The sequence below is a fragment of the Cyanistes caeruleus genome, chromosome 5 (genome assembly GCF_971803275.1).
Source record: "Cyanistes caeruleus chromosome 5, bCyaCae1.hap1.1, whole genome shotgun sequence".
Lineage (NCBI taxonomy): Eukaryota > Metazoa > Chordata > Aves > Passeriformes > Paridae > Cyanistes > Cyanistes caeruleus.
In genome coordinates, this window is record NC_141705.1 from 82472458 (window position 1) to 82499859 (window position 27402).

A 27402-nucleotide genomic window follows, 5' to 3' on the forward strand; every position below is an offset into this window, starting at 1 on the left:
CAAAACAAGCCTTAGACCCTATCATGTTCCTTATCCACAGTGGTAGCTTCATACTGTGCTTTATTGAATAGTTCCTCACAAAGCTTATTTTAGTCAGGCAGTTGTTAGAAGATTTGAAATGCAGTCCTAGAACTAGAAGAGAATGTTTTTTAAGAAAGTGGGAGGACACACCCATGTGGAACTGCTCTCTGTGTATCCCTCAAGCAAACCTCAGCAGCTGACAAGCACAAAGTTTTCTTTCATTTTCTTTTAACTGTCAGGTCTGAAATGTGGAAACTGGCATTTCAGCTAGCTTTGCTCACACGTATCCTGAAAACAAAAAAAAATCTTTCTGAATTAATTAGCATCTCTCACAGCTGAGATGACAGTAGAATAAAATTCTGCATGCTGTTGAGTAACAGCACCACAACCCATTCTTTGACAATGGGAGATGTAAAGTCTCACTCCTATTACTGTGTTTCTTGTTTGGCTCCACGAGTAGGGAAGCAGGAGACTCCTTTTGATTAGTCAGTGGCTCTGAACACCCACAGCAAAGAAAAAAAAACAAACATAACTTCATACACAGACTCTGCAGGATGAAACTTCCACTCAAAATTGCACAGAGAACTTAGGCAATCATTTGTTTGGAAGCAGGTGTTAGTTAGACTAAAGCTAAAGTTCACGGCCTGAATAGCTCTTTAAGAAATTATGCACATTACAACATGATATGAACAGCTGACGTGTTTCTGACCATGGCTGAACTCTTTTGCCTCCCACATGTCATAGTTCAAGGAGTTATTTCTGATAAAATAGTTGCTCTAACTTAAAACTGGTTTCCAAAACAGTATATCATGTGCTTTAAGATGTGAATCTGTCCACTCTGCACTTGATGTAAAACAAAATTTCCCCCTGGAAATGGTGTCTGGTTCACTTTAAAGCTTTTATATTCACCAGTGTGGACTCGATTACTGACGAAGGTGAAATGTGTTAAGTGTTTATGGAGATGATTTCTTTCTGGTGATCACTAGAAAAGTCCCAAAGGACATGAATCTGGCCCTATTTCTTTTCGTGCCTTTAAGCTAAGGCAGGAAGCAAATGTTTCTCTTCTTGTGAAAAGTTATAAAACAATTGTGAATCTTTGCAGGGGTACCGAACTCTGCAATGAGACCGTTCTTTACAAAGGAGGCTTTAATTGCATGTCACCAGTTTGTCTTAGCAGCACTGCTTTAGCTGACCTTCGGTTTATCTCCTGTCCCAAAGTGACACATTGCTGTGTTGTGCTTGGCCCCACATTTACATTTGCATGTGTTCTATAGGAGCTGTTTCTTTTCTCCCTCCCCGTTCGTTCAGTGTTTAAGCTTCTGGAGTCATCTGCTTTCTGTCCAAAACACACAGAGTAAACCTCTGCAGAGCATTCTAACAGAAACAGGTACCTAAAAGCGCTGTGGCTCTGCTGCCTTCCCAAGTGCTACATCTCCCAGTGCACAAAACTTCCAAATTAGCCGATCAGATGGAGCGTTGCTATTTTTCAACTGTTTTTGCTATGTGACAAGTCTTGACACCGAGCCAGTCTGAATTGGCAGCAGATCTCTGGAACAGGCCACAGGGAAAGCTGCAAAACAGAGTCATTTATCTTTGAAACAAAAGCCCTGAAGATGGAATGTCTGATTCCCTTCTCTTTGGACTGGTGTAAAGCAGGCACAACTCTTCTGAAATTGAGAGCAGAACTGCAGGAGGAAAGAACTGAGCTCTTGCACTTCATGCTCTGGCACACGTGAAACTGCAATTTTATGTGACAGACAAACATCTACTACTACTTCACTGGTGAGAGGGGGCATGGTGAAAAGCAAAAACCTATCATTGCATGGGAAGCTTTCTTAGATTGATTTGGGGTTTTTACAGTGTATGCTCCCTACACTGGTGGTGTAATTTCATGGTCAGTGAGAGCTTCTCTAGGTTTTAGATGGTGACACTGACAGAGTTTGGCTAATGCAATTCCATCCTCTCCAGAGCACACTGTCTTGTCACAAAAAGTAACAGAATTCAACAATTTGCAGAATGTTGTGTTACACTTTCTGCAAAAGAGTCTGGACCATCTTTTGCCCCCCAGGACCCTAACACCGATCCAGAGAAACAGCTGACACAGCAGTGATTTGCTGGCTCACTGCTGCTGTGAGATCAGGCTGGGTGCTCAGAAATCTCCTGCATTCAGGGCTATTTTGAAACAATCTGATCACGACTGCCAGCATGTACAATGCGGAAGTGAGAAAATGCTGAGGAAGTAAAATGAGCTGCTGAATGATACTGATCTCATCGGGTCTTAAAGGGAAACTCCAAGGTTTCAAAAGAGTGTTTTGAGCAGCTGCTGACTCAGAGTAACACCAAGTCATCTAATACAGGCTGATACAGGGGTGAAGCCTACACTTATTCAATGTTTTGTCAAGCACAACTCCCACTGAAGTCAGTAAATGGGACTCCAGAGACACATATTGCTTTCATTTTATTAAGAGACAGTCAGAGGGATTTTTTTCAAGCGTCACCCAGTGAATGAGCAGCAGGGCAGGCCGTGCTGTGTCTCAGTAACATGAGTGCAACATATGCTGCTCAGAGATTTATAGCCCGAGTCTGAGCACATGATGCTGTCTGCTCGGCAGGATCAGTTTCAGCTCTGGTCGTTAGTTACCCTTCTAGGTAAGAAATGTAACTTTTCCCTGGGTGTTTATACACACACCTCAACAAACGGAGTACCTGAGGAAAGGAAAAACCCCAAAGGCAATTCAAGATAAATTAACCCTTTACCAAATTTTTAGTTCAAATATGTTCTGTGTGTTAGACTAAATGTATCAAACAGTAACAAAAGCAACTCTTGACTTTTTGGGGGCTTTATGCCATTTCTTGATAAACTTGAGCACTACAGGCAAACTCTGGTGACAACGCCGTATTGTGCACTTGAAAAAGAGAAGCACATAAAAATCTTACCTTTGTGTGCACCTGAAGGGAGCTGAGCCAGGTTTGCAGCCTGCTCTGACGTGCAGATCTGTGATCAAAGCCTGGGCCGTGTGCCCACCGCACCACGTCAGCGTGGCTGCTTCGCCGGGTAGACGGGAGCCGAGAAGAAGGACAGCAAGCTCAGCCACTGACAGGTGGCTGTGCTCCCCAGCGGGGAACTGCTCTGCTCACCTCCTGCATGGAGAAACTGGGGGTTTCTTTCCACTCTTGAACAATTTCATTTTTTTAATTTACAATATGAAAGTAATCCCTTAAGCTGCACATTTTTCATTTTGACACGTGAAGGCAAAAAAACCCTGCGTTTTGTGTTAGTAGGCCAAGACGGCAATATGCTTCTATTGTCTGGGCTCATTTTTAGTTCAGGTTACAGCAATTCCTTTGCACTATGCTGAGTGGGTTGAAAAACTGCATTACAGATTTACCTCTGTCTCCGTGACTGTGTCGATCTCGGCTGAGAGTAATGTTGGCCACGTCTAGACAGTGGTGTAAGACATGTCAGCGTGCACCAGGACAACCTTCCATGTGGAAACAACATCAGAGAACACATCTGGCATTGCTACGTATAATTATCTATCTGAATGCTGACAGCAATATCAACAGGCAAGTTTTTAATATCAAGTGTGTTCATTATGAAGATGTAATTTAACCATCTGTTTGTCTGCTTTACTTGGTACCCCTTCCAGGGAAAAAAGCAAAACCTGGTTTCTCTTAGTCTGCAACGTAACTAGAACATCATTTCCGTGCCAATAGGGCAACTGAGTGGTATCGCAGACAAGAGAAAATAGAGTATGTTTTCTTTAAGAAATATCTGGCATGCTAAACAGAAGAACCTCTGTTTGAAAATCTGGCAGCTCACCTTAAGGCATTTTCAACCACGCGAGCGAGCACATTAGCAACTTCCTGCTGCTGGCAGCGCTGTGTAAGTGTACCCCAACAGTATGGACAGATAATGCAGAGCCCATCTGGAAAGCATGTAACAGCCTCTTCAGAAAACACTTTGCCTTGGAACAAATCACATCCTATTGCTCTCAAAAAGCAGACGATTCTGAGAGCAAACTGCCTTCAGAGATTCTGTTCCCATGGCAAGAAAAGGAAGACCATTTGCTCCTACTAAAACAACACGACCCTTCTTTATATTTGCAGATTTCATGGTAGCGAAGTAAATTGATGCATACAGTATTTTTTCAGCTGGATCACTGACCCGACAGTCTCACACCTCTGCAGGTTGTCTGCAGAGGCAGAAGAGCACCTGCATCTCCTCCCTGAGAGTCCCGTCATGTTTCACACTCCAAGCGCACGTGAAATACCTGGTGTTTCATGTTTAAGCAGTGTTCTCAGCTAGAGCTTTCCTCCATAAATCTTTAAAGGTTTTACAGTGGTCTAGCTAAACAGCTAGCACAGACTTTATAGATGACCAAGTTCCTCCCACAAGGATGTGAGCCAGTCTGCTCAAAGCTGCCTTACTCTGCTCCCATGGACAGGACACCTGTCTGAGTTCTGAGGCTCAAGGCCACCCGAGGCAGCCGGCACCGAGATTTCCAGCGCTGGGAAATAAAGTTATGGGTAGGCCCTCTGGCACAAGCTCTGGCTCTCGCAGTCTGGACACGGAGAACACAGCTACTGCTGCATTAAAAACCCCTCTAGACCTGCTCCTGTGACACCAACTGGGACAGAACCTTCACATAGTGTTATCACACAGTGATAGCTGTGTGCTGTGTGCTGAACAGAGCCAGGAAGTGGATCATTTATGTGCCACATAGATCTGCCATTACACAACTAGTTAAAAAGGAGGAACGTATCTACATTTCACACCCCAAGCAATAAAAGGAAGGAAGAAGCAAAAGGTTCCAGTACTGTGGTGGAGACATACACAGCAGGTGACTGGGACTCTGTTTTCATGAACTAGAAGTTCAGTATTGGCTCCACTGTCATATTGTTTTGTTTCAGTTTTTTTTAATGATAGCTTAGTATCTCCTATCATTTCACAATTCATCAAGTTGAAGGTTTAAGAAAAAAGAACACTGCATAGGCCATCATGCCCCCCTCAAATGATCACTGGTATTTTGGCCTTGGTGCAGCCTCTACATTATGATTCCCCATTTTCTCAACCTTTGTAGCTTATCTCTCCTAACTTCAGGTTTTGTATTTCTGATTTTCTGTTATTTTTCACCAGAGTTTCCATCAGATCATCCACTGTTTTACGTCAACCAGAAAGCAACTGCTTGTACTTTCAAGGTATTAAAATTTGTTTTGTTTTCTTTTTAAGCAGTGGAAACACACTTCTGATCTGTTTGTCACACTGCCAAACACGTGCTGCATTAAATAGGTGGGGTTTGCTGCACGCTTTGCAGATGCAGGAGACCAAAGCATCCCTGCTCTGCCTGAACCAAAGGAGAGGTTTCACCTCAGTAAGGGAGAACAAAGTTTACTTTGGGTTTCATACCTTCAGTGAAAGACAACTCACACCTCTTCCTTTCTGGAAATTAATATGGCTTCTAGAAATGTTGTTCTGCTCAAGTGAGAACTTAAATAAAATAGAGAGGGCCTAGTCATATATTTAAAATTACCACTCAGTTACCCACTTGGAGGGTCAGGCCTGTGTTTTTAAGTGAGTTGTCAAAATCCTCTCTATTATTGAACTTCCTTGACCTACACTTAAATAAAAGGCACTCTTTAGCACCAAGACATGCTGGTATCTCACAGGAAAAACTGATTTGGTGCTAAGCCTGAGGGAAAATGTGCTGTGGAACACTGTAAGGGAGCGGTGGCATGGCTCCTGGAGATTCCTGTCAGGAGACCAGCCAGCCCTGCAGCCATGACACACTCACAAGGGCAGCTCAGTGTACACTGCTGACACACTTATTTGCCAGCTCCATGCCCAGGAGCAGACCTCTGTGCTCTCCAGGATGCCAAGACAGAGATTAGCAGTGTTAATCCCAGTGTAACAAGAGGACTCATTTTCTCCGGCCTATAAATAACTCCAGCAATAATTCAACCTCTTGAAAAAGAACACATGGGTGGGGACGGGGACCCCAAAGCCAAATAAAAACTCACCAGGTAACCTAAAAGCCAGTCCTACTCTCAGTCACAGTGGCTTTTAGAAAATACATTATTTTTACTGAGGAGCAGCAAATTCCTAGTGGTCAGTGGCACCAAATGTACGTGCTCTTAACCTAGCTGCATTTTTTCTCCAAGAGAACACTAAATATCTGAGAGGCACAGGCATATCTCACTGTAGGAATGCCCTCATTAATACAACGCTGCTGTTTATGTCATCCCTCTCACAGAACTCTGTTCCTTTCATCTGCACTGAAAATACCTTTCTCTCCCAAGGAAAACTGCAGATTAATCTCTGTGTGCTGTTGAAAAAACTGATCTGCTGTTACTGAAAGGCTAGCAGCGACCTCAGAAAGGGGGCTGCTCATGCCAACAGCTTATCAGCACTTTCCATACGTGACAAGTTGTCTCTTTGGTACAGAAACACTGTCATTTTCTAACCTACTAAGAGTGTGGTAGCATGATTAAATTTAAACTAATTTGGTTACCAAAATACCATCCTGAAGATTTGACTTTTAGAAGTTTTTACTGAACCAATGGCTGTAAGTGTTATCCATCCAAAACCTATATGTTCAGTGGGAAAGGTTGTTTTGTTAAATTACCACCGTCAGTACCAAAAATCCAACTTTGTTTATTCCTGTGAGAGATTAATAGATTGTCCCTTGCCTGTTTTGGTCTTACTGTACTGTTTTCATTTGGTAAGGAGGAAAAAAAAAACCCACAGAAGTACCACATTTTTATTTGCATGGGGTTGGGGGACTCCCAAGGTGTGAAATCAGCCTGGGCACTGTGAATCAGGGCTGGGAAATTCCCTGGTTTGTTTTGTCAATAAGGAAACTGTACCTGGTCAGTACACTTCAACAGAAGGGAAATGCACATTTTAAATTTCACTGCTGATGGTTCACTGTCCAGACCCATCCTTTTACCCCTTCTTTTCAATCACTTTCAAACCTCTGCATAGAGTATATGTGGAGACATACCACTGGAATTCATATTTGTCATCAATGCGGGTTTTTTTTGGTTTTTTGTTGTTGTTTGTTTGCTGTTTTTTGGGTTTTGTTATTTTTTGTTTATCTCTGCCAGATAAACAGATTTTTAGACTAGGTTTGTGAGGGACCTCTGGTGATCATCCCTCTGCCAGGGCAGAGTCACCTCGAGCGGGTGACACAGGAAGCATCCAGGTCAGTTTGGAATGTCTGGACGAGAAGGAGACTACACCACCCCTCTGGGGTTTCCCTTCTGGAAGCACTCCACAGCCGCAAGAGGCTGTACAGCCCCGGGCGTGCAGAGCCATTTTTACCACCGCGATCATTACCACACTGTCCCCACGCCGCTTTGCTACCCGGAAGGCTCCTTCCCGAGGGCACGTCCCGGTCCGGGCTGGGTCGGTGGAGCACGATCGGCGCCGTGAGGGGCCAGGCTGAGGGGGTGTCTGCGGCACGCGTGTCCCCCCGGGCGCGTCCCCCTCAGCGCTTCCCGCCACTTCCCCTCAGGCGGCGCGCGGCGCCCCAAGAGCGGGAAGCCGCGCGTGAGGGAGGGGCGGGCCGGCGGTCTCGCGCCGCGCCTCGCTCCCCGCGGCACGTGCAGGGCCGGCCGCACTTCCGGCCGGGCGGGTGCTTCTGTGAGGGGCGGCGACGCGCGTGCGCCGTGAGGCCGCGCGCCGGCGGGGCGGCCGCTCCCGGCACAGCGCGCGGCGTCCCCTCAGCCGCCCCGGCCGCCCGGTGCTCTGCCTGCTCCTTCCTCCTTTCCCCTCCTCCTTCCTCCTCGTCCTCCTCCCCTCCAGGAGCCGGCGGCGGGAGAGGAGAAGCGGGTGCCGCGGCCGGCATGTGAAGCGGAGCACCCCCTCACCGCCGCTTGCCTCCGGTTCCTCCCCGGTTCTTCCTGGGGTTCCGCTCGCCATGAAGAAGTTTTCCCGCATGCCCAAGTCCGAGGGGAGCGGCGGCGGCGGCGGGACGACGTGCGGTGGCTCCGGGAGCGGCGTGGCCCTGGGCAGGGCGCTGCTGGTGGGGCGGTACCAGGTGACCCCCGAGGAGCCGCTTGCCGAAGGTAAGAAGGGGCGGCGGGGACGGGCCGGATCCAGGCCCTCCCGGCCCCTCGGAGCCGCTCACCCGCGGTGATCCGCCTGCGGGGCTTCGGGCTGGGCTGCTTCGGCCGCTCCCTGGGCCAGGGGCTCGTGAGGGCTCTCGGAGTTCCCCGGCTCGCTGCCTCGGGTGAGTGAGGCGGGTTGAGGTGTCACCGGCGCCTCCGTCAGCCTGCCTCTTTTGCTTCTGCCCCTTATTCTGGAGGAAAGGGAAAGAAAACAAAATAACCCACCCGACGAAATGAAATTCCTGGTCTTCCTTGGCGTAAGGCAGCAGATTGGTGTCACGGTCACGAGTGGAGGTGCAGTGCTGGGAGGTTGTGCTGTGGAGCCTCCCCTCACTGCAGGGTGCTCGGCTTGTGCTTCTTGTGGTGAACTTGCACTTCTTGTCGTCGGACTTCCACCGGGACCGAAGCAAGAGTTGTGTGATTTTTTGTAGCCACAGGGTTGGCTGGACTTTCTTAACTGTACTGCTTCCTTAGTTGCTGGCATGGGACACCGTCAAAACAGCCATTTTTGAGTTTTGCTCTGTGTGTGTGTGCAATAGCGTGGTGTTCATTTCCCAGAGCTGGTAATTGATGTGATGTGTGAAGTGTAATTCACTTCCCAGGTCACTGAGCTCAGGGCTCGTTCTCTATATTTCATAGTTACAGAATGTTTACAGCACACTGCTTCGGGTGTTGTGGGTAAAATTATTCATTTCTGTCCCTTTCGTCTGTGTGTTGCTTAGTCTGTGCCTAAGTTTATTTATGCAGCGGTATGGTGGTAAACTTTCACTGATCATGTGCATTTCTTGGAGATTTAAGGTACGGTTTTAACAAGTGCATGCAGATGATATTACTAACTGGAATGAGAGCATATGAGTAGCATTTACATTTTCATTGTTATCTAGAAATGATTTTCATAGAAAAGTGGATTTGGTAGTCAATATTTAGAATACAGTATCTTGTTTTGGGGGTATGAAGATGGTGTCGGGAATTAGCCAGCTGCATACCTGGTTGCCTAAAGTCGGGCTGGTCCTTGCTGGGAACTACTTCCAAGTCATTATGGTCTGACAGAAGGTCATGTCTAGGCAGGGCTGATGGCAAGATAGAGACTTTAAAAAAATAAATAAAAAAGGACAATAGGCTCTTCAACAGTTTGAGGAGGGAATACAGAAAACGTATGTGGTGGGAAGGAGAGAAATTGCATAGTGCTTTGTCTAGTGTAGCACATCATTAAAAGTTTTCTTGTAATGTTCTGTGTGTAGAGTCACTACAGATGATGTTTTTTTCCCTTTCTTCAGCTGGCAGAAACAAACTGATAGCCCCTGGGGGCAGGGGAAGTCCAAGCTTTAACATATGACCGTTGGCTGAATTAACTTCCTACTTTTGAGTCTGAAAGATGTTTTCTACCGCTTTTTTTTCCTCAGCTTTTATGTGGCCTGTCAAATATGGATGCTTAGGATGGGAACTGATAATGCTTGTGGCGGTGCAAATCTGCCGCAAAGATTGTCTTGAGAAAAGTCTCCAAGCTCCCCCTGGAGCGGGTCAGTAGGCCTGGAGGATAAGAAAAAAAATAACAGGTGGCACAAGTGCAGGGTTGGGGAAACAGGGACACATGGGGCAGTCTCTCCCAGCTCCCTGAGGGTTGGGGAGCAGCTGGGCTGTAACAAGGTGTGTGTGTGTGTCACAGGTGTGAGGGGAAAAGGGCGCTGTGACTGCGTGTCCAAGTGGCACTTGTGTGCTCCTAGGTGGCACGAGGGTTTATGGATCAAGAGAGAGCTTTTTGTTCAGGAATCACTTGCTGACAGTCGATCCCTTGCCTCAGTAACAATTAATAGTAAGACTTGTGCATTACTGCTGTTGCATTAGTCATATCGCTACCTGTAATTAATGCTGAACGCTTTTTACAAATCCCCTGCTTCATAACCTTTCTCTTGGGAGGAGAGAGGAGAAAACTTTTTTTCTTCCTGTCCTCTTTGCGCAAGGCATTTTTTTCTTTCCGTTCCTGAAACCCAGTTTAGCTGAGGCTTATAAACTTGTCAGGTAGTTCCTGTTACTCAGTGATGATGAAATAGAGTTTGAGATGCTAACATGCAAGTTAGAGCTTGTGTTATGAAGCATTAATGATAGATTAGATGAATTAATCTAAATAACTTAACAAATGTATTAATTGATTTTTATTCATTTATTTACACAGTGCTCTGTTAGAAGAAGTGTGGTATATTTTATCTTTATTAGCTGTGAGAATTAACAGCATTTTATGTCTGTTTTATTATGCAAGCTGTTTAACCCCAGATTTTGCTCTGAGTAGTGTTAGGAAGGCAGCTGCTGGCGTTGTTGAGAATTGAGGCTCAGCTCCTGGTAAGCAGAGGGCTGGCAGCAGTGATACCAAAAAGCTCGGGTTATGACCTTCCTGGGCTGCAGTGGTGGAGCTTTGGGTGGGTTTCCCATGTTGCCCTCGAGATGCTTTTCTATAGTTTTTGACTAAATGGTTTTATTGCAGTGTTCTAAAGGCAGAAGTGTGGAGCATTATAATCCAGTTGTTTAGAATGAAGTATAATGGTATTGAAAGGAAATGCATCCTTTTGATGAAAGAAGGTGTGAAGTTGAAGAGCTGTAGATATTAGGCTGTTAGATGGTTTCTTTTGTTCTAAACACACCTGTTTTGTGGAGACTTCTTGTCCTCCATAACCTAGTGGTCAGTATGTTGTTGGATGGAGGTGTTTGTTTTTACTTTTTATTTCCCAGGGGTGGGGGAAAAAGCAGGTCATTCAGTTTAAGGTTTGATGTAAAAAATCAATTCCTCCCCATTTTGAGGGCAAGGTAGAAATACGTGGAATAAGTGACCGATACAGAGTGAAGGACTTGTCTTTCCTTTTATTGAATCAGAGTGTTTGCAATGCAGCTGAAGTTTGGAAAGTGAAATCTAATACAAGTATGGGGAGTTCTCTGTTGAAAGTTACAGGTGGTGCATGGGGAACTCCAATATTGAAAAAGACTTTACAGTTCAGAAATTGCAGCAAACTGGAAGGGGCCAGGTATAAAACGTGTTCTAAAAATTATCTCAAATGCCAATGCAGAACGGTTTATGTTGTCAAGTGTGAAAAGTGTAAATTAGCAAGTTTGCAAAATAATTTTGTCTTACAAGGGGAGGAGATAGAAAGCTGTGGCTTGACATAGTGATGCTACCTAGTTGTTTGCCTTGACTTGGACTTCACTAAGTCCTTTTTTCTTAATAACTGCAGTAAAAGTGTTTTTTTCTGCTTGCTCTAAATGTAGGCATCGGAAGGCACGTTATTGGGCTCGTGCTGTGACTTTTCTTGGCCCTGGTGTCTGTGGAAAGGAGCTGTGTGAGGGTGGGTACAGCGGTTTGTGTCTCACCAGCCGGGCTGATGAAGCGGCGAGTTGGGAGCTGCGTGGTGTTGAGCCTTTGCTGCTGCAGCTCAGGGGGATGTTGCTTTTCTAAGTGACCTTGTGTCTAGGACTAGAGAGGCAGGGAAAAAGCCACTCAAGTGGTGTAAAGTTCACTTGTTAGGTGCTTCATTAAGTACTTACACCTTCATTAGTTCATGTTTATGTAATAGAGTGTTTTAAAACGGTGGTTAAAGCATAGTTTTCTGTGAAAAGGGGCCTCTCAATAGGGAGAGAAAGTGAAAAAAGCTTGATAAAGCTGGAAATGGCATGCTGTCTTTCATATTTTTTTACAGTGCAACCTCTTGGAGTCATTACTTGAGAAACAGCTAGAAAGCCCCAGCCCACTTGGTAGGTTTAGGGGAAGGTAGCTTGATGCCTTCTGTGGTGTGTGCAGAGAAGCAGCCAAATTTTCAGGAGCTTCAATAGCAAACTGGTCATTAACCCACAGAGGGTCTGTGGCTTTCTCCCCATTTACCCACTCTGGGGGTCAGCTTGATTTCCTGTCAGAGAAGAACTTTCAGCAGGTCTAGGTCACCATGGACTGTGGGCCAGTCACTGCCATTTTGGGTGAGGACATGGGGTCAGTCACTGCCATTTTGGGGCGGGGAGGGAATCGGTCAATGCCATTACAGTGTGGACCAGAGACTGACAGAGCCTCAAGTGGCTGCCCCACCTATGCTGAGCTCACTCTGTTACCTACACACTTACCACTTGGTTATTTTGAGCCAGTCAGCCATTCCTCCAGTCTCTTACACTGGTGAATAAATGAGCTTCTTGCAAGTTTGCCTGTCCTACTTTAATTGTGTCTAGTCTTTGCAAGTACTTGATAACTCCTATGGTTTGGTTTGCCTCTTGCATTCATCCTGTTCTAGGCCTAAGTAAAATGTCACCTTAATGGAGAGGAATGCAGGTCCTGTTTTGTGAGCTCTTGTGCTGTGCATTTGTAGGCAGTCGTGCTGTTCATTTAAGTTCTTCCAAACCTCTCTTCATATTAGGGCAGTCTTGAACGTTCTGTTGTGTTTTTTGTTTTTTCTACCTTATGTCTCAGCAATAACAGTTCAGTGTGTAATCCAAATTAACAAACTTCGTGTTGTGCACAAGATTGGCTTTGCTTTTGTTAACCCCCACCTCAATTAACCTTCATACCATCATTTTTGATTCCCAGAGCGAGGTATGGTGAGGATTGGCAGTGCCAGCAGCTGCTGTAAATTCAGAAGCAGGCTGCTCTATAGCTGACACTGCTTCATCTCCTGTCAAGGTGGGGCTTGTTTGTTGTTCTTTGTTCTGGAGAGGTAAATAGGGAGAGGTGCCATTGTAATGGGTCTGTGGACTTTAGTACTTCCAAGTGTTTCCACATGGTGTGGCCCCGGTTTTTAACTCTGGGAGAGCCTATTTCTGTGCCAGGTGCTATGAATGCACGTAGTGTGGGGTGACTTGTGTTGTGACTGTGGTGTGCTAGTTTTCTCCTGTGAGCCAGGGTGCTGTGTACAGTCCTGGTTCTCATTAATTTGCTTGCTGCATGTGACTTGCTGCTCTGCAGAAGCTGCTGTTTTATTTTCAGTTGTTTAGGTGGATTATGAGCTGGAAGGCTGTCTGGAAAACTGACTTGGGGAATTCAAGCTGGATTTGGTCACGTCAATTTTTTTCCAGAGTGTAACATTTCTGAATCTGTTTGCACATGACTGTAAAGGTCAAGCCTGTCATTCTGTCTCAAACAGTTTTGCTTTGCTAATATTGGAGTAGCAGATACCATTTGTTCCAGTTCAAGATATGAGGGAGAAAAAGCAGAGTGAGTACTTGAAACTGACTTTTGTTTTGGCTGAAAGTATAATACAATACACGTGAATCTCTTCTACACTCCCCAAAATAGTCACAGCTGCCTTACACCAAGTGTATCTGCAGACTGGAAGGTGCTAAGATCCTAGACCAGCTTTTGATTTGTGGTTGGTGAAAGACAGGGAGCCTGTGCTGTCATGTGGGGGCATTTTTTTGGGACTTCCCGAGCCTCGTGCAAGCAACTCACGGCATGAAAAAAGTGTTTGGCTAGTGCAGCATGTAGCTGTGTTCTGTGTAATGAGCAGGCAAACCAACCAAAAGCAGTTTGGGCACTAGTGTGTGACCCTTGTATTACACCAGTAGGCAGGGAAATGTCTCTTTTCATATAACATAGCACACAGAATGAAAGCTCTAACTCGGTCACAGTACGGTGTGTGACCACTGTGGTGGCACTTGGGCAGAGCAGTGGCTCTTGCTGTGCTCCCCAGGGCTCCTGCGTGCCTCTGGGACATGGGTGGAGAAATGAACAGGTTGGGAAACATCTGTAGGTTGACAAAGGCATCCATTGTACAGCTAGGGCCAAGTTCAGCTCCCAGGACACGTGGTCTAATGCTCTTTGATTATCCATTTATTAGTCACTGCATGCCCTGCGGATGCTCGTTCCTGCATCGTGTGTATAAGGACGGGTTGTGTTACACCTCTCTTAACTGCACACAGTTATGTTCTCTTCTGAGAATGTTGTCCCTTTAATTTTTGTGTTGCCAGAAGTAGTTAAATAAAGAGGAAGTACTTGGGAACCTAGTAATTCTGAGCTAAGTTTTCAGGCTAGTGGCCAAGAGTTGGATGGTTGCAGAAGGAACTTGATTTGTAGCAGTATCATGTTAATATCACACACAAACTGAGGCCATCTTTCCTTTGCCAAATTTTGAGGAAAGACATGTGCCAATGCATCTGCCATCTACTTGCCTTGGATTTTGGTTAAGTGTGCTAATGTTACAGTAGTCATAGGAGGAGGGTATGTGTGCAGATGGGTTGCAGGAGAAAGCTCTTGGACACCCTCACAGGATAAGGCAGCATGAAAGAATGAAGGCTATGTTAGCTGTGTCTGAGAAGGACATGGCATAGCTTTGAAAGAAGCTGCTCAGGATCTTTGTGTTTTTGGTGTGCTTTACTGGTTTAACTGCAAATCTATTTTTCCTTTTTTTTATTACATCTCGGTGTTTTGCATGTCAGCATGGAAAAGAAAAATTGTTGGATAAAAGCAGTAGAATTCCTTTTCAGACACACATTAACTAGGAAGCAGTAATTGTGGGCAGAGGGTGTGTGTTTCCCTGGGCTGTTGTTAGGGTAGTGGTGGAGCTGTCAGTCAGTAAACCTGTATGTTTCCCTTGGAAAAGGGATCCTCCAGTGGGTCTGTGCATGGAGTGCTGAAGTTAACACCAAGGGATGGGGCTCAGTGTCTGGGGAGCAGCACAGTCACCGCCCCGCTTGGCTTTTGTAGCAGGGAAGAAGGAGCATGTGGTATTGCATAAGCATGTTAACTGTGTGAGCTCAGCTGCCTTTCCAGCTGTACATGTTGGTTTCCTCTGTAAATGTGCACATGCCCTCTTGGATGGGTGTCTCGCTCGCAGCTGAGTATTCATCACCTCTGATTCAGAGGGGAGATGCTGGAGGTGCTCAGTTAGGTTGTGCCGCCTGTCTCTGGCACTGCTTTGGTTTACAGTGTTTTGTTTGTCTTCATTCTCCTAATTCCTTAACCTTGTGCTATATTTTACTTGCTGCAGCTATTTTTTGCCTCTGTGATATTCTGGCTAAGCAGGCTGCCGCAGTCGAAGGAATTGGTGTTTGTAAGCTGAGCTGTGTTAAGTGACACTATGAATGCTCTGTGCCTGCCAAAGGGCAGTGTGAGAGCTGGGTGACAGCTTGGGGACTAACCCAGAGCACAGCTAGGGTCAGTCACTCGCAGGATGGTAACTTGATTGCTTCAGATGCTGTCCTTCTCCAAAGAAGCTGTTAGATTTGCAAGCATCTATTGTGAAATGGAAGGTTTTCCTCATTTGTGTTCATAGGCTTGGTTTACAAACAGTTGATGGGCTGGACAAACAGCTGTTTCATGGTGTGTTTGGGATATTTGCCTATTAGTGATGCCTGGAGCTGGAGTCTGAGGTCCCACTGGTGCAGGTGGCGTCATCTCTGGGCTGTTGTTGCGCTGCGGCAGAGACAGCCTGTCCTGCGTTTTCTCCTCCAGCGGCTGGAGATGTGAGGCGATCCTGAAACCCCTGCTCTCCTCCAGGGAGTGAGTCTGTGTTTCTCTGCATCATTGTCTAGCTGCTGACAAGAAAGGAGCCTGAATTCCTCTTCTTCTGCTTTTCTGGTTGTCTTGGGAATGGATTTCAGTCTCTTTCAGTGTTTGTCTCCTGATTAATAAGGTAGGAACCTTTCCCTGCCTCTCCACATTCACATGCTCCTTGCTCACGCTTGTCTAGGTTGGTTACTTGTTTCTAGTTCCAGTGGGATGTCCTGGGTATGGGTGGGTTCATCTGTGAAACTGGGTCTCTGAATAGAGGCAGGGTGGAGGAAAACAGCGAAGTGAGGGATGAAGAATAGAAAAGTGGAAATAAAAAAAACCCAGCTTTGATCCTAGGGGACTGTCTTAATGAAATAAGGAATACTTATTTTGGTTTGATAGCAGAAAATATACTGCTTTGTCCTTGAGCATCAGGTGTTAAAGCACTCTTGTCTAATGGAACTGGAAATTGGCAGCCTTGGAGTGTTCTCCCTGTTAAAGGTAGAAGAGTCTTCCCTTAGCCTCGCTGGTCACTAGGTCTGCTTTGCTTCTGAGGCTAGTGGTGAGAGCACTGAAGAAATGATTTGTGGAGACTCAAGTGAGGGTCAGCATCTCTGAGCAGTCTTAAACTTGCTGTTCAAGAGGTGTCAAAGCTGGTATTGCTGCAAAGAGCTTCACATCAATCTTGGGACAGTCTTCACTCCACAGATGGAGAAACAAAGATGAAGGGATTTGCCCTGAGTCCTGAGTCTGTACAAGAGACACAGGTAGAGTTGGGAACATCCTGGCTCTGTGATAGCTTCTTCCTCATGCCTTCTGTAACATGCTGTGCCTAGCTGCCACACACAAAACTAAAGTAGTTATTCTGATGTTACAGGGCTTGAGGAGGTTTTATTCAGACATGTATATGCTAGGTTTCTTTCTAAACTTGCTTGTTCTTATAATGGGTGGATTTGCTCCTGTGGTGCCTAGAAACTTCAATAGGCGAGTCTCTACCAATTAATGTACCAAAACATAGGCATGATCCTATTCCTGGTTTATTTCAGTTCCGTTGAACTGACTAATTTCAAAACATTTGTTACTCTGGCTGTGGTTTTTATCTGTGCATCTTGTCTTTCAGTAGCAGTTGTAATGAGTAATTGTTGCAGCATTTTGCTGCTTATGAAACAAAAAATAGCTTTGGAAGTCAGTGATTAATATGACATTTTCTTATGTTCTTTTGCAATTCCTGCAGGTTGAAAAATTGAATGTGCTTTTTTTTTGAGAAATTGTTGCTAAACAAGTTTTTTCTTGTTCTGGATAATTAATTCGCATAAAACTGTGAAAGTGGTGCAGAGCAAATAGATCATTAAAGAATGTAAGATGCTATATTGTACTCTGATGACATGTGTGTGTAAGAACCTGACCTGAATACCTGTGTTCATGAGACTAGAATAGGAAGAGTGAATGAAATTACGTGTGTCAGCATTAGAAATGGGATTAGAAACAGTTCTGGTTTGTGTGTGATTTGCGGGAAAAGGAACTGTTTGGAGAAAAGCAAATGAAATAATTGCATACTTTGAGCCTTGCTATGTCTCCCTAGAGCTCAGTGGCACAGTCTGCATCTGTAGAGTTGAGACCTTCAACTTGGGGTGAGTTTAGATGGATTGTCACTTGGCTTTTACTTCATGAGAACTTGTGGAAGCAACAGGAGGAGTAATTGATCCCAGAAGGAGCAATTCAGAGTCTCCCTAGGCAATCTGAAGATAGAAAAGCCAGTTTGTGTTGTTTTGGCAACTCAAAAGGAAGCAGTGTGCTGCATCTTACTTGGTTTAGTCTTGTAGTCTTCAAGTTCCATCCATCTTGATGTGACTTTACAGTATTATCCTCCCAGCTTTGTGCTTTCTTCAGATATTTGATTTCTCTGTTAGAAGTTTTATGCTTTGTTTATTACTTGAGGTTTTGTTGAACTGACATCAAATTTTATAGCTGCATTTTTAAGAGGAGGCTTTTGCTCAGGGACATCTTTGAGTTTAGACGGTGGTTGGGTCCAAACACTTTCATTGTCTGAGACATCCCCAAACCCACGAGTTCCCAGATCAGTCATTTAATCATTTTATCATTTAATAAATAACTGCCTTGTTCTGAGTTATCTCTTTTGACTGGCTCCTTGAAACATGAGAGGTATATGAGAGATACTAAATGATTTTGATAATCTTGACTCTGCTATCTGGAGTCCTGTTGCCCTTGCAGCCTAGTTTGTTATTTTAAATTATTTAAAATTATCAAGCTGCTTAGACTGTTTTGAAATTTCAAGTGTATCTTTTAAAGTTGTAAATGTTAGAGTGTGAAGTTTGGAATCGCAGGCACAGAAGTGCTACAAAGTTTTGAGAGATGCTTTATATGCAGTTTGAAGTATTCAAATGTTTTCAGCATGTACCAGATAGAGGTTCAGGAACTGCCTGTCCCCATACAGGTGCCAAGGAATTATTTTTGCCTAAAATGGCTTACAATTCTATTTATTGGTGTAAGCTGCTTTGATCTCAGATGTTGTGTGCTTAAAGTTTACTGGTCCGGGTAAGTCTGTATCAGCATACTCCTTTGGTTTGCCAGAGTTTAAACATGCACATAGGTACACACACATAGGGATCTGCAGACAGCTAAAGACTATGAGGTAAGATAATGAAACTCCTCCTTAATTATTCATATTGGGTGTTTTAGCACTAATTCCAAGCAGTCAGCCTAATTCTAGTCATGCTCCTGGGTGAAATGGTCAGCGAGTTACGCTCGGATGTGAAGGTGAGACTGCAGGCTCTCCCTAGCAGTGAAGAGATGGGCTCCATCCTACTAATTGATATGTGTAAGGTGTCTTAGAAGAGGAGGGAACCAGAGGGTGTTGCTGTGCCATGTGCCTTAGTCTGAAGTGCCGCCGGCATTCCGAACGGCTTGGTTTGTGTCTGCACAGCCTGGTGGCTCTTGTCTTTGTGTGGCAGCCAGAGGTGGCACCGGGCCAGGGCGCCATGAACCAGCCGCTGCGCCGGAGCCGGGCACTGTGTGCGGGGCCTTGTTCCCGTGCCACGGCGGCTCACGGGCCTGCAGAGCCCTGCTTTGCTCTGCAGGCTGGCCTTCCATGTGGAAATCACAGTTCAAGCAGTGATTGCAAGGAAGGTGAAAGACCAACTAGAGAGCGAGTAAGAGTTTGGTAAAGACTTGGTGTTTGTTTTCTCAACTGGTTGGTAACCGTATGGTATGACAGTTGAGTTCAGTTCCAAAAAAGTCATGGTATCTGCGTATTGGCCATATAATATCTACCTACTGATTTAACTAACTGGTAACTATATTTGATTTTTTGATTATACTGTTCCTAAAATCAAGCTTTATACAAAAAAAGGTAGGGAATGACGTTTGAAATTCATCTATAAAACAAAATGAATTTGTGCTCTTAACCTCGCCGTTGTAGAACGGCGAACTCTGTGTTTGTCTGTATGCACAGATGATGTCATTGTTGTGGCTTTTCAGCTCACTCTGTTTTCAGGTCAGACCAAGTTACAGCTGCAGCTGAGTTCAGTGAACAAAGACATGAGGTGGGGAAGACAAGTAAAAGATAAAACTACTGTTCGAAGTTTTCGGGTTTTGGGATTTTTTTTGTAAACTGTGCTAGTGGATTCTCATTGTAGGTGTCTTATCGATGTCTTGGGTAAGTCAAAAAGCTTTCCCATGAAAAGCACTGATGAGTAAGTAGAGTGTAACAGGAATTTTCAGAGTCAGTAAATTGAGCTGTTGGTGATCTGCTGGTCATGTTCTGTGGTCCTTTCCTTACAGACAGGAAAGGAAGTATTACTTGACTGAAATACAAACTTCTGTTAAATGTAGTTGTAGAGGTAAATGCATTAGATTATCTTTTTTCAGTGAAGAGAGAGAGGTGGTGATCATGTAATACATGAAAGTAGTACAGTGGTTGTGACTAACTCTCAGGAGCTTGATTAGAAATACAGAGAGGTATTTGTTTTTTTTCCAGCCAGACTATGATAAGGCGTCAGCTTTACCCTAAGAAATAAAATCTTTTGTCTTGAGTGCATAAGATGTACTCCTTGAAGGGTGTGTCAAATCCTTGGATTTTTTGGTGTTGTTAGTTTTAGGTTTTGGGGGGTTTTTTTGTTTTGTTTTTAAGCATGCATTAAATGAGCTTTTCAATCTGCTTTCATCTTCCTTAAGCTTAGATTACTGCTGGAATTGCATGTGTGTTAGGAGATTTATCTGCTTTAGGGAATAGGTGTTTTATGTTTCTCTAGCAGCCAAGTGGCCAAGGCTGTCAGGCAGAAGGTGCCATGGAAGCAGTAGCCAGCATGGCTAACAAGTCACCTGGACATGGAGAAGCAGGTGGGTGATGCTGGGCTGTACTGCAGGACACAGAGCTCTGTTCCTGTTCACTGGGCCATATCAAAAGCATCTCGAGTTTGGCCCTTGAGCATGTCTGGTGCATGGGTGTTAATAAGAACAGACCTTTTCACAAAAGTCTATAGCAGACCTTAATTCAGCTTTCCCAGCTCCCTCAGTAACTTAAATGTGTTGGACTCCCCCAGGCAGTCTGTGGTGCTTCTGTCAGAGCTTTCCTGCGAGGTTGGCCCACAGCTGCTGCTGGGAGAACTGGAATCCAGCATACATGCCTGTGGCAGGGTAACAGTGCCATTAGCAGAGGAGTGTGTGGCAGACCTGTCTGCTGTGGCTGCACAGGGATGTCCTGCTGGGATGTGATTCACAGCTGCTGTTTTCCCAGCGCTGCCGTAGGAGCGGATGCCGATTTGAGGAAAACAGTGCTGCTTGTCCAAACTAGCCCTGATAGGCAGCTTGTTACATGGTGGGAATTTGTGTGGGCAGTGGGAAAGGGAGCAGTGGTATGTCCCTTGGAATGCATTGTCTGCATGCTTAAAATAAAGTGGAGAAATACTGAACACTGAAATGTGTGTGTAGAAATGGAGTATTTTAGGGGTAGGGAGCTATTTCTGGTTTTGGTTTGGGGAATGGGAGCAACATCTGTCAGATGTTCTTCCAGGTGGAGCTGTGTCTCAGAGCCTTGTGTTCGTGCCTGAGGCATGTGAGGTAGGCTTCAGTAAAAATATCCGTGCCCGTGTGCAGGCACACAAAAGCAGAGATGTGAATGTACAGGAAGGTGTATATGTGATGGGTGTTAGTGAACGCTGCCCTTTCTCAGCGAGATGCAGTGAGCACACACACAGGTGTTACGGCTTGGCTTGGCAGCCCCCCAGCACAATGGCACCTTCCCAGGGTCTGGAATGCTCAGGGCTGCAGGGAAGGGGCACTGAGGCAGCGGTGTTGGAGCAAGCAGAGTGTGGCAGTGTTCTGGGATGGTGAACACTGGGTGCTCCTCAGCCCTCAGTGTGGAAGCTGGCATGTGGCATGAGGGACGCACCAGCTGCTGCAGGAAGTTGTGTTGCACTGTAATAGGACAGTAATAGGACAGCCACTCATATTCTCATGTGGAGGCCCTTCAGGAATTGGAAGACATAACTGTGGCTTCATTCTCTGGTGAAACCTGGGACAGAACCTATATGTTTCATGAAAAAATTTTCATAAAGCTTGTAAAAGGCATTTTAAGTTGCAATTGAAGGGTTCTCCCTCAACAATCACACAGTTTGGAATCTGATGAGAAATTCAAGTGTTTCAATTCTGTGCATTTTTAAAGGTTTTGCTGTCAAAAATAGCTGCACAGCTTCAATCTGGAACGCCAAAAAGCCTGACCTGGTATTTTAAAGGAAATTAGCACGTGGATGGATGGATGGCTGTCTTGGTGCAAAATTGGGGAAGAAGAGAGTGAGCAGGATATGTGTGGGTAAACGGGTCACAGAGAAATAATTGCACTTGAACCTGTTTCTCTAGCTTTGTGGTGAGGGACACAAGGCTATTTCCCTGACCAAGGTCATGTGAAGCTGAGAGCCTCACTTGGCAGCAGGCTTCAAATTAGAAATAAACTATCCTTTAGGCTTTGTTAACAACAACTTTCCAGAGGGAGTGTAAAGCCAGTGTGGAACTGTGCTCTGATGGAGGCAGTCATGTTGGCCTTGGAACCCTCTTAGGGCTCACAGCTCGATGGCTTTATGTCTTCAAAAAGTGTCCTCCTGAACACAAGATTATATTGAGCTGTTGAGGAAGTTCCTACATACCTAACTGTATATTCATATTGCAATTTAATATTGTGTAGGCACATGAGAACGACTAGGATCTCTCTAGGTTTATGCATTTATTTCTTCATTCATTTCAGAATGACTTTCATTCATTCTTTCGTTCATTTCAGAATGACTGAAATATACAGAAAAAGCAGTTGTAAGTACTGTATCTGAAAATGTAATTCTATATGATCATTAGCTTTATCAAAACATATTTTTGAGTATTTATTTGTCTGAATGGGAATGGATGCTAAAAACTCGGTCACCTCTCCGAAACAGCCGAGTTGTGATGGATGTATAAGGAACCATTTATAGTGTAGTAGCTACCATTCCTGTTTCAGCTGTTAGAGATGCAGTTGGTGGTTGCTGTGTGTTACTGTAGAGGTAAAATGCTTCTGTGCCAGAAGTTCTGTGGTGTTTGTCTGAGATTTGGATAAGTAGTCAAGGGATTCACTGCTTGGAGAAACAGCATTTGGTGTTCTTGTATGTTTCAAAAAAATGGGGATGATTTCAAAACCAGCATTGTCTGCATATACGTAATATGCCTAACTTGATCAGAAGTATCTTTGTTGAAATGTTTCTAGACCGTCTCCACAAAATGGCTCTTGGCAGTCTGAAAGATGGTGAAGTTCCTGGAAGATTTTTTGGCCTTATTTTGTTTTACCTGAGTAAGCAAATAGGGTAGTTAGAATTCTGACAGCTCCACTCTTTCCTGGTTGGAGTTTCAGGAATGTAACATGATAAAGTGTAAATGGCATGTTGCAGCCTGTGAAATTAGTCAAGGTTGACCTTAAATACACATAGGAAAAAACCAAACACGTGTGGCTGATGTAGAATTTCATTAAGAACAAACAACATAACTAGCCCAGAAAAAAGCCCAAATCCTTGCTGGTTAGCTGATAATAAGATCCCAAAAGCGCGTAGTTAAGGTGACAGAGAGACAGTTCAAGGAAAGAAAGGCGTGTGAGCTTTTTAAGGAGTTTAATTCTGCTGAGTGTTGGCTTACATAACTATAGATGCTGTAGAGAGGCTTCTTACTAAGCATTCCAGGGACAAGTGCAGTGTGGCTGTTGCTTGGAGTGATCTTGGTGGAAATAAGAGACTGAAAGATGAAGCTCCTTGTTGTGTTGAGCACCAGACAGCAGCTGAACCCCACGCTGGGCCCTGGCATGGGGAGAGAACAGGAAGGGGAGCAGTGAGAAAGCCCCACGAGCTGATAGCAGGACACTTCACCTAGTCTGGTCTTGCTCATGGTTGTGCCACTTGTCTCCTGGAGGAAAGGATTTTTATAGTGGTGGTATTTACTGATGGAAAACCATTCGAGGTCAGGGGTCTGCTTCCTGCCAGAACAGCACCAGGTCTGCTTTTTCAGTCCCTAGGGCTCAACTGCTGGCTCGTATCGCCACCTAATGGCCAGAGCAGCACTTTTAGGGGCTTTTTTCTGCTTTCCACTGGTGGGCTCTACCTAGACACGTCTGCTCAGGCTACGTCAGAACAGGTGCACAGGAAAACTTGAAATCTGGAGTTCTGTTTCGTCTTACTGCTAGTCAGAGAGAATTTCAATGCTATAAAACTGCTTAAAAGTCAAGAAGTGATGATTACCTTAAAATCATGAGTCTCTTGCTTTATCTGACTACTGCTTCATCTTTTTTGGTCAAATATTGGTGCTTAAAAAACAGGTAGTTGTTTTGTGAGGAGAGTACAAAAACTCTTCTGTTAATGAAGGTCTGCATATCACTCTGGCAGAATTCCCCAGGCTGGAGCCCTCTTGGATCATTTCAGTCCCAGCTGGAGTTCAGTGCCAAGAATTTGAGCTGTTAAGAGTGGGTGTCCTGTGGATTTTTTAGGAAGGCCCTATATAAACTAGGGTGAGGCTGTTGAATTCAACTTGGCAGTAATTCTGCTTTGATAGCCCAGCATGTCATTTGACTAAATGAGAATTAAGTTAAGAAATAATAAATACTTAATCTTCAAGAGAAATTATTTAATAAAATTTAGCTTCTTGACTGGCAGCGATTTACGCGCTTGTTTGCTCGAGCGTGTGAGGCTTGCATCAAATGAGGCACATTATACTTAATAAACACAGCTTGCAGGTGCTACTGGGTACCACGAAAGTGTGCATTTCAATTGGCTGCCTGATTATCTGAGTAGTTAATCGTTTTAATTCACATATTTGTGTCCTGATGAGGTACCCGAGCTCCTGCCCTAGTACAGAGTTCCTGTGGAGCCGGTTGGCTTGGGATCAGACAGCACTTAAGCTGGGATTTACATGAGCCCTCCTGTGAGGTGGATTTCCTGTAACTGTGGGAAAGCTGTGCATGTGAGCCTTGAGGTGATGCCAGTGTGGCCTCCTTGAGCAGCAGGCAGGACTGACAGGAAGCAGCTGAAACAGCAGAGCCTTGGGTTTCCTGAGCATTGGGAAGTACTTTCTGTGTAGGTTGTTTGACTTTTGTATTTCCTGCCTCCTTGATTCTTCTCTACCAGTGAAGAGAGGGGAAAAAACCTCATACTGGCAAGTAGGCTCAACTGTGTGGTTCCCAGTTCATGCCACTATTGGACTGAGAATGTTCCTGGTAGGACTGGTTGTAAGAAAATGCTTAATTCTACTATGCACACATTCATTGTGGTTTAAATAAAAACAGGTCTCTAGGGCTGCTTGCTTATGGTGTCTGGGGCTCCAGGGAGGCTATTGAAGCTAACCTGAAAAGTCACATGACTTATGCAGTGTCTCTCAAGTCTTCTTCTAAATGTTTTATTTTTTATATATTATAATGTGGGTTTAGGGAATTAATGTACCTTGACTTGATTGAGGGTTTTGAATGACTCTTAAGTGCTTCAGGGTTGATGTCTCAATGCGTAGTTTTTCTGTGCTTTATGAATTAATTTGGATGTGAAAATGCTTTTCTAATGCTTTCATGTAATGCTGTAAGAAAATAGTAAGACTTGCGTGGTTTGTCATGAACAGTTGGTTAAAATGAAATGGGTTGAGGTAACCAATATTTAACTTCTGAGGCGTTTGTGACTGGTCACTCAATGACAGTCATAGTCTTTGTTGTTTTACTGTTGTACTACTTAGCATGTAGTGATGTTGACTAGAGAAATACCAAGAAACTCAAGCAGCTGCTTCTTTTTGCGCTTGTGTTCTCCAGGTGGCTTCTCAACTGTGTTCCTGGTGCGCACCCCCAGTGGGACCCGCTGCGCCCTGAAGCGAATGTGTGTCAATAACGTGCCAGACCTCAACATCTGCAAGAGAGAAATCACCATCATGGTAAGAGGGCCAAGTTATCTGGAACTGGAGAATGTTGGTTTCTAGTGTACACACATCAAATGCCTCTCTGGTGTTTCTAGACACCTCTTGCTCTCCATCCTGTGGTCCTGATTTTACACCGGTACTTACAGAAGCTAATGTTGGCTTTAGGTTCATGTCTCATTAATTTCTATTACTCAAATATGTATTTGATACCTCAGATCCAATGTGTGTATTCTCTTTGGTCAGTACATCTGGTTCCCAAGCAGAAGCAATTTATTCCAGTGCTGCAGCAGCAACTGAAAATGGCTCTTTATTTTCCCAGTACTGAAGTGTAATGTGCATTTTCTTTTTCAGAAAGAGTTATCTGGGCACAAGAATATTGTGAGCTATTTGGACTGTGCTGTCAACTCGCTAAGTGATAACGTGTGGGAGGTGCTCATCCTCATGGAGTACTGTCGAGGTAAGAGTCATTGCCTAGGTTTCCAGAGGAAAATTTTTGTGCTATCACCTGTGGTTTTACTTAAAACTTCCCTTAATCTAACAGGTTAACACCTGTGTGTCACAGCTGGAATCCAGCAAGTTCCTTTCGCTTTCCTATTGGCTTTGCTACCTTACCTAGGCACTGGGCAAAATGTAAAAGTTCCACAAAGCTTCATAATGATGTATGGTTACAAACAGGGAAATTAATTCTCCAGGTATGAAGTGCAGTTGTGCTGTTCTGCTGGTGGTGCTAAATAACATGTACCTGGAACACAACTTGATAGGCAAGATCAGCCGATTTTCACCACTCCTCTCCCTCTGCTATTTTTGTTTTAGATGACAGCATTGAAGAAGCTTTATCTGACAGGTGATTTGCTACAAATGGGCATAATAAAGGTTGATAGTGCTGTCCAAAAAGATGTTAGCACTTTGTTTCTGTTAGACAATGTAACTTTGTTTGAAACAATACCTAAGTCAGGGACCGTCTGTTTAGGGTTTTTTTTTCCCCCAGGTCACATATTTGTGGAATAAACTTGCCAGTGAGTTTAACCTGTGGAATTGGTTTAAAATCTAGGGAGACTGGGTGCTGCTAGTATGAGATGGAAATTAACCCAAGTAATTGGTGATATTGGAACAAGTGCTGCAAGTACCAAGTAAATACTTTGAGCCTAGAAAGAAGCCATCCCATCGTCTGTACTGCTCAACAAATACTGAGCTGAGGTGTACATGGGTTATATTTGCTGCAGAAGCAGAGAGCATTACAGTTTGTGCAATCTGTACCACGAGGAGCCGAAGACAACCCTAATGTACATCTTGGGGAATGGAATAAGGAGTATGTGATAAATAAGGCTGCATTTTTGGTCCTTTACCCTGCTTGTATGTGTGAATTTCTGTACCCTTGTGGGAGCTCAGTTGTGACTCCTTGTTAGTAGTACTCTTTCCCTACTGATCCTGGTGAATAGCCCCATGGATGTCAGCTGTCTGATCATTTGACAGGGATTGGCTTTCAGTGTTCTAAGCATCATTGTTTGACAGAGTGCCCATCAAGGTCCTGCTGTATCTCTGCAAGAATCCCACTTCATCTCTGTGTGTGGTGAGCATTGTGGTACAAAGAGCTTAGTGGTGTCTGGTAAAATTACTGCTAGAAACAGGAGTGTATTGATACCCAACCTTAAAAGTAACCTGAAAATGGAGAGATCTTTGTCCTTGGAGAATGGGTTCAGGGCTTTGTTTGCTTCCTTCCTGCCTTCCTTCCTTCCCTGCCTCCCCTTTCTTCCTCCTTTGTCTCCCAGAAAGACAGAGAGGGTGTCTAGAGAATGAATTCATGAACTCAGTTGATTGACAGAGTTTGGGATCCTAGTGCAAGAGACAGTTTTGAGGTCACATATTGGTGTGATGGATGCTTGTTGTGTTTGCAGTGGTTGGTTTCAAAAACATTTCAGCAACACAGGATTGTTTTCATTTGAGCCAATAACTTTTCGTTTAGGACGATACAAGAGTGTGCAGTTGGAAAAGCAGGTTTGTTTGGTTCAAATACAGTAACTGTGGAAAACTTACTGGCATCATATTTGTGGGCTTAATGCATTTAACTAGGTCTTTACTAAAGTACTTGATGGGAATTATGTGAAAGAAATTTCTCCTGTTTCTTTAGCTGGGCAGGTTGTGAACCAGATGAACCAGCGTCTGCAGACAGGCTTCACCGAGTCAGAAGTAATGAGAATATTCTGTGACACCTGTGAAGCTGTTGCCCGGTTGCATCAGTGCAAAACACCTATAGTTCACCGGGATCTGAAGGTATGACCTTCCCTGTAAGAAAATCCAGGCTAAAATCAGTGATCTGCTTGAAAAGGATTGAGGATACAGGAGGTTTCTAGATGGGAGCTTGCTGTTGGTGCAGCTGTAAAAAAACTGTAACCCTAGGA

At 44.5% G+C, this 27402-nt stretch overlaps 1 protein-coding gene and 1 long non-coding RNA gene across 7 annotated transcripts in view; one reads left to right on the top strand and one right to left on the bottom strand.

Annotated features, from left to right (window-relative positions):
* Positions 1-2466: 2466 nt before the first annotated feature.
* On the bottom strand, positions 2467-7642 carry LOC111929462 (uncharacterized). 3 transcript variants are annotated; one of them, XR_002864727.2, is made up of 4 exons: positions 7388-7555; positions 3411-3503; positions 2959-3162; positions 2467-2727 (listed from the first exon to the last, which is right to left on the bottom strand). It is a non-coding gene; the product is annotated as an uncharacterized LOC111929462 (long non-coding RNA). The 3 variants fall into 3 exon arrangements; XR_002864729.2 differs by lacking the exon at positions 7388-7555 and adding an exon at positions 3845-3932; XR_002864728.2 differs by lacking the exon at positions 3411-3503 and having other exon boundaries at positions 7361-7642.
* Positions 7582-27402, top strand: part of BMP2K (BMP2 inducible kinase) — a 44463-nt gene continuing 24642 nt past the window's right edge. The window contains exons 1-4 of one of the 4 annotated variants that reach the window (XM_023927047.2): positions 7582-8091; positions 24900-25018; positions 25355-25460; positions 27132-27274. In XM_023927047.2, coding sequence (XP_023782815.2) covers positions 7944-8091; positions 24900-25018; positions 25355-25460; positions 27132-27274 — 516 coding nt within the window. In that variant the 5' untranslated portion in view covers positions 7582-7943. Of the gene's footprint in view, positions 8092-15130; positions 15729-19087; positions 19263-24899; positions 25019-25354; positions 25461-27131; positions 27275-27402 lie in introns of those variants that run through there. The other 3 variants (XM_023927048.2, XM_086890875.1, XM_086890876.1) reach the window with 3 other exon arrangements.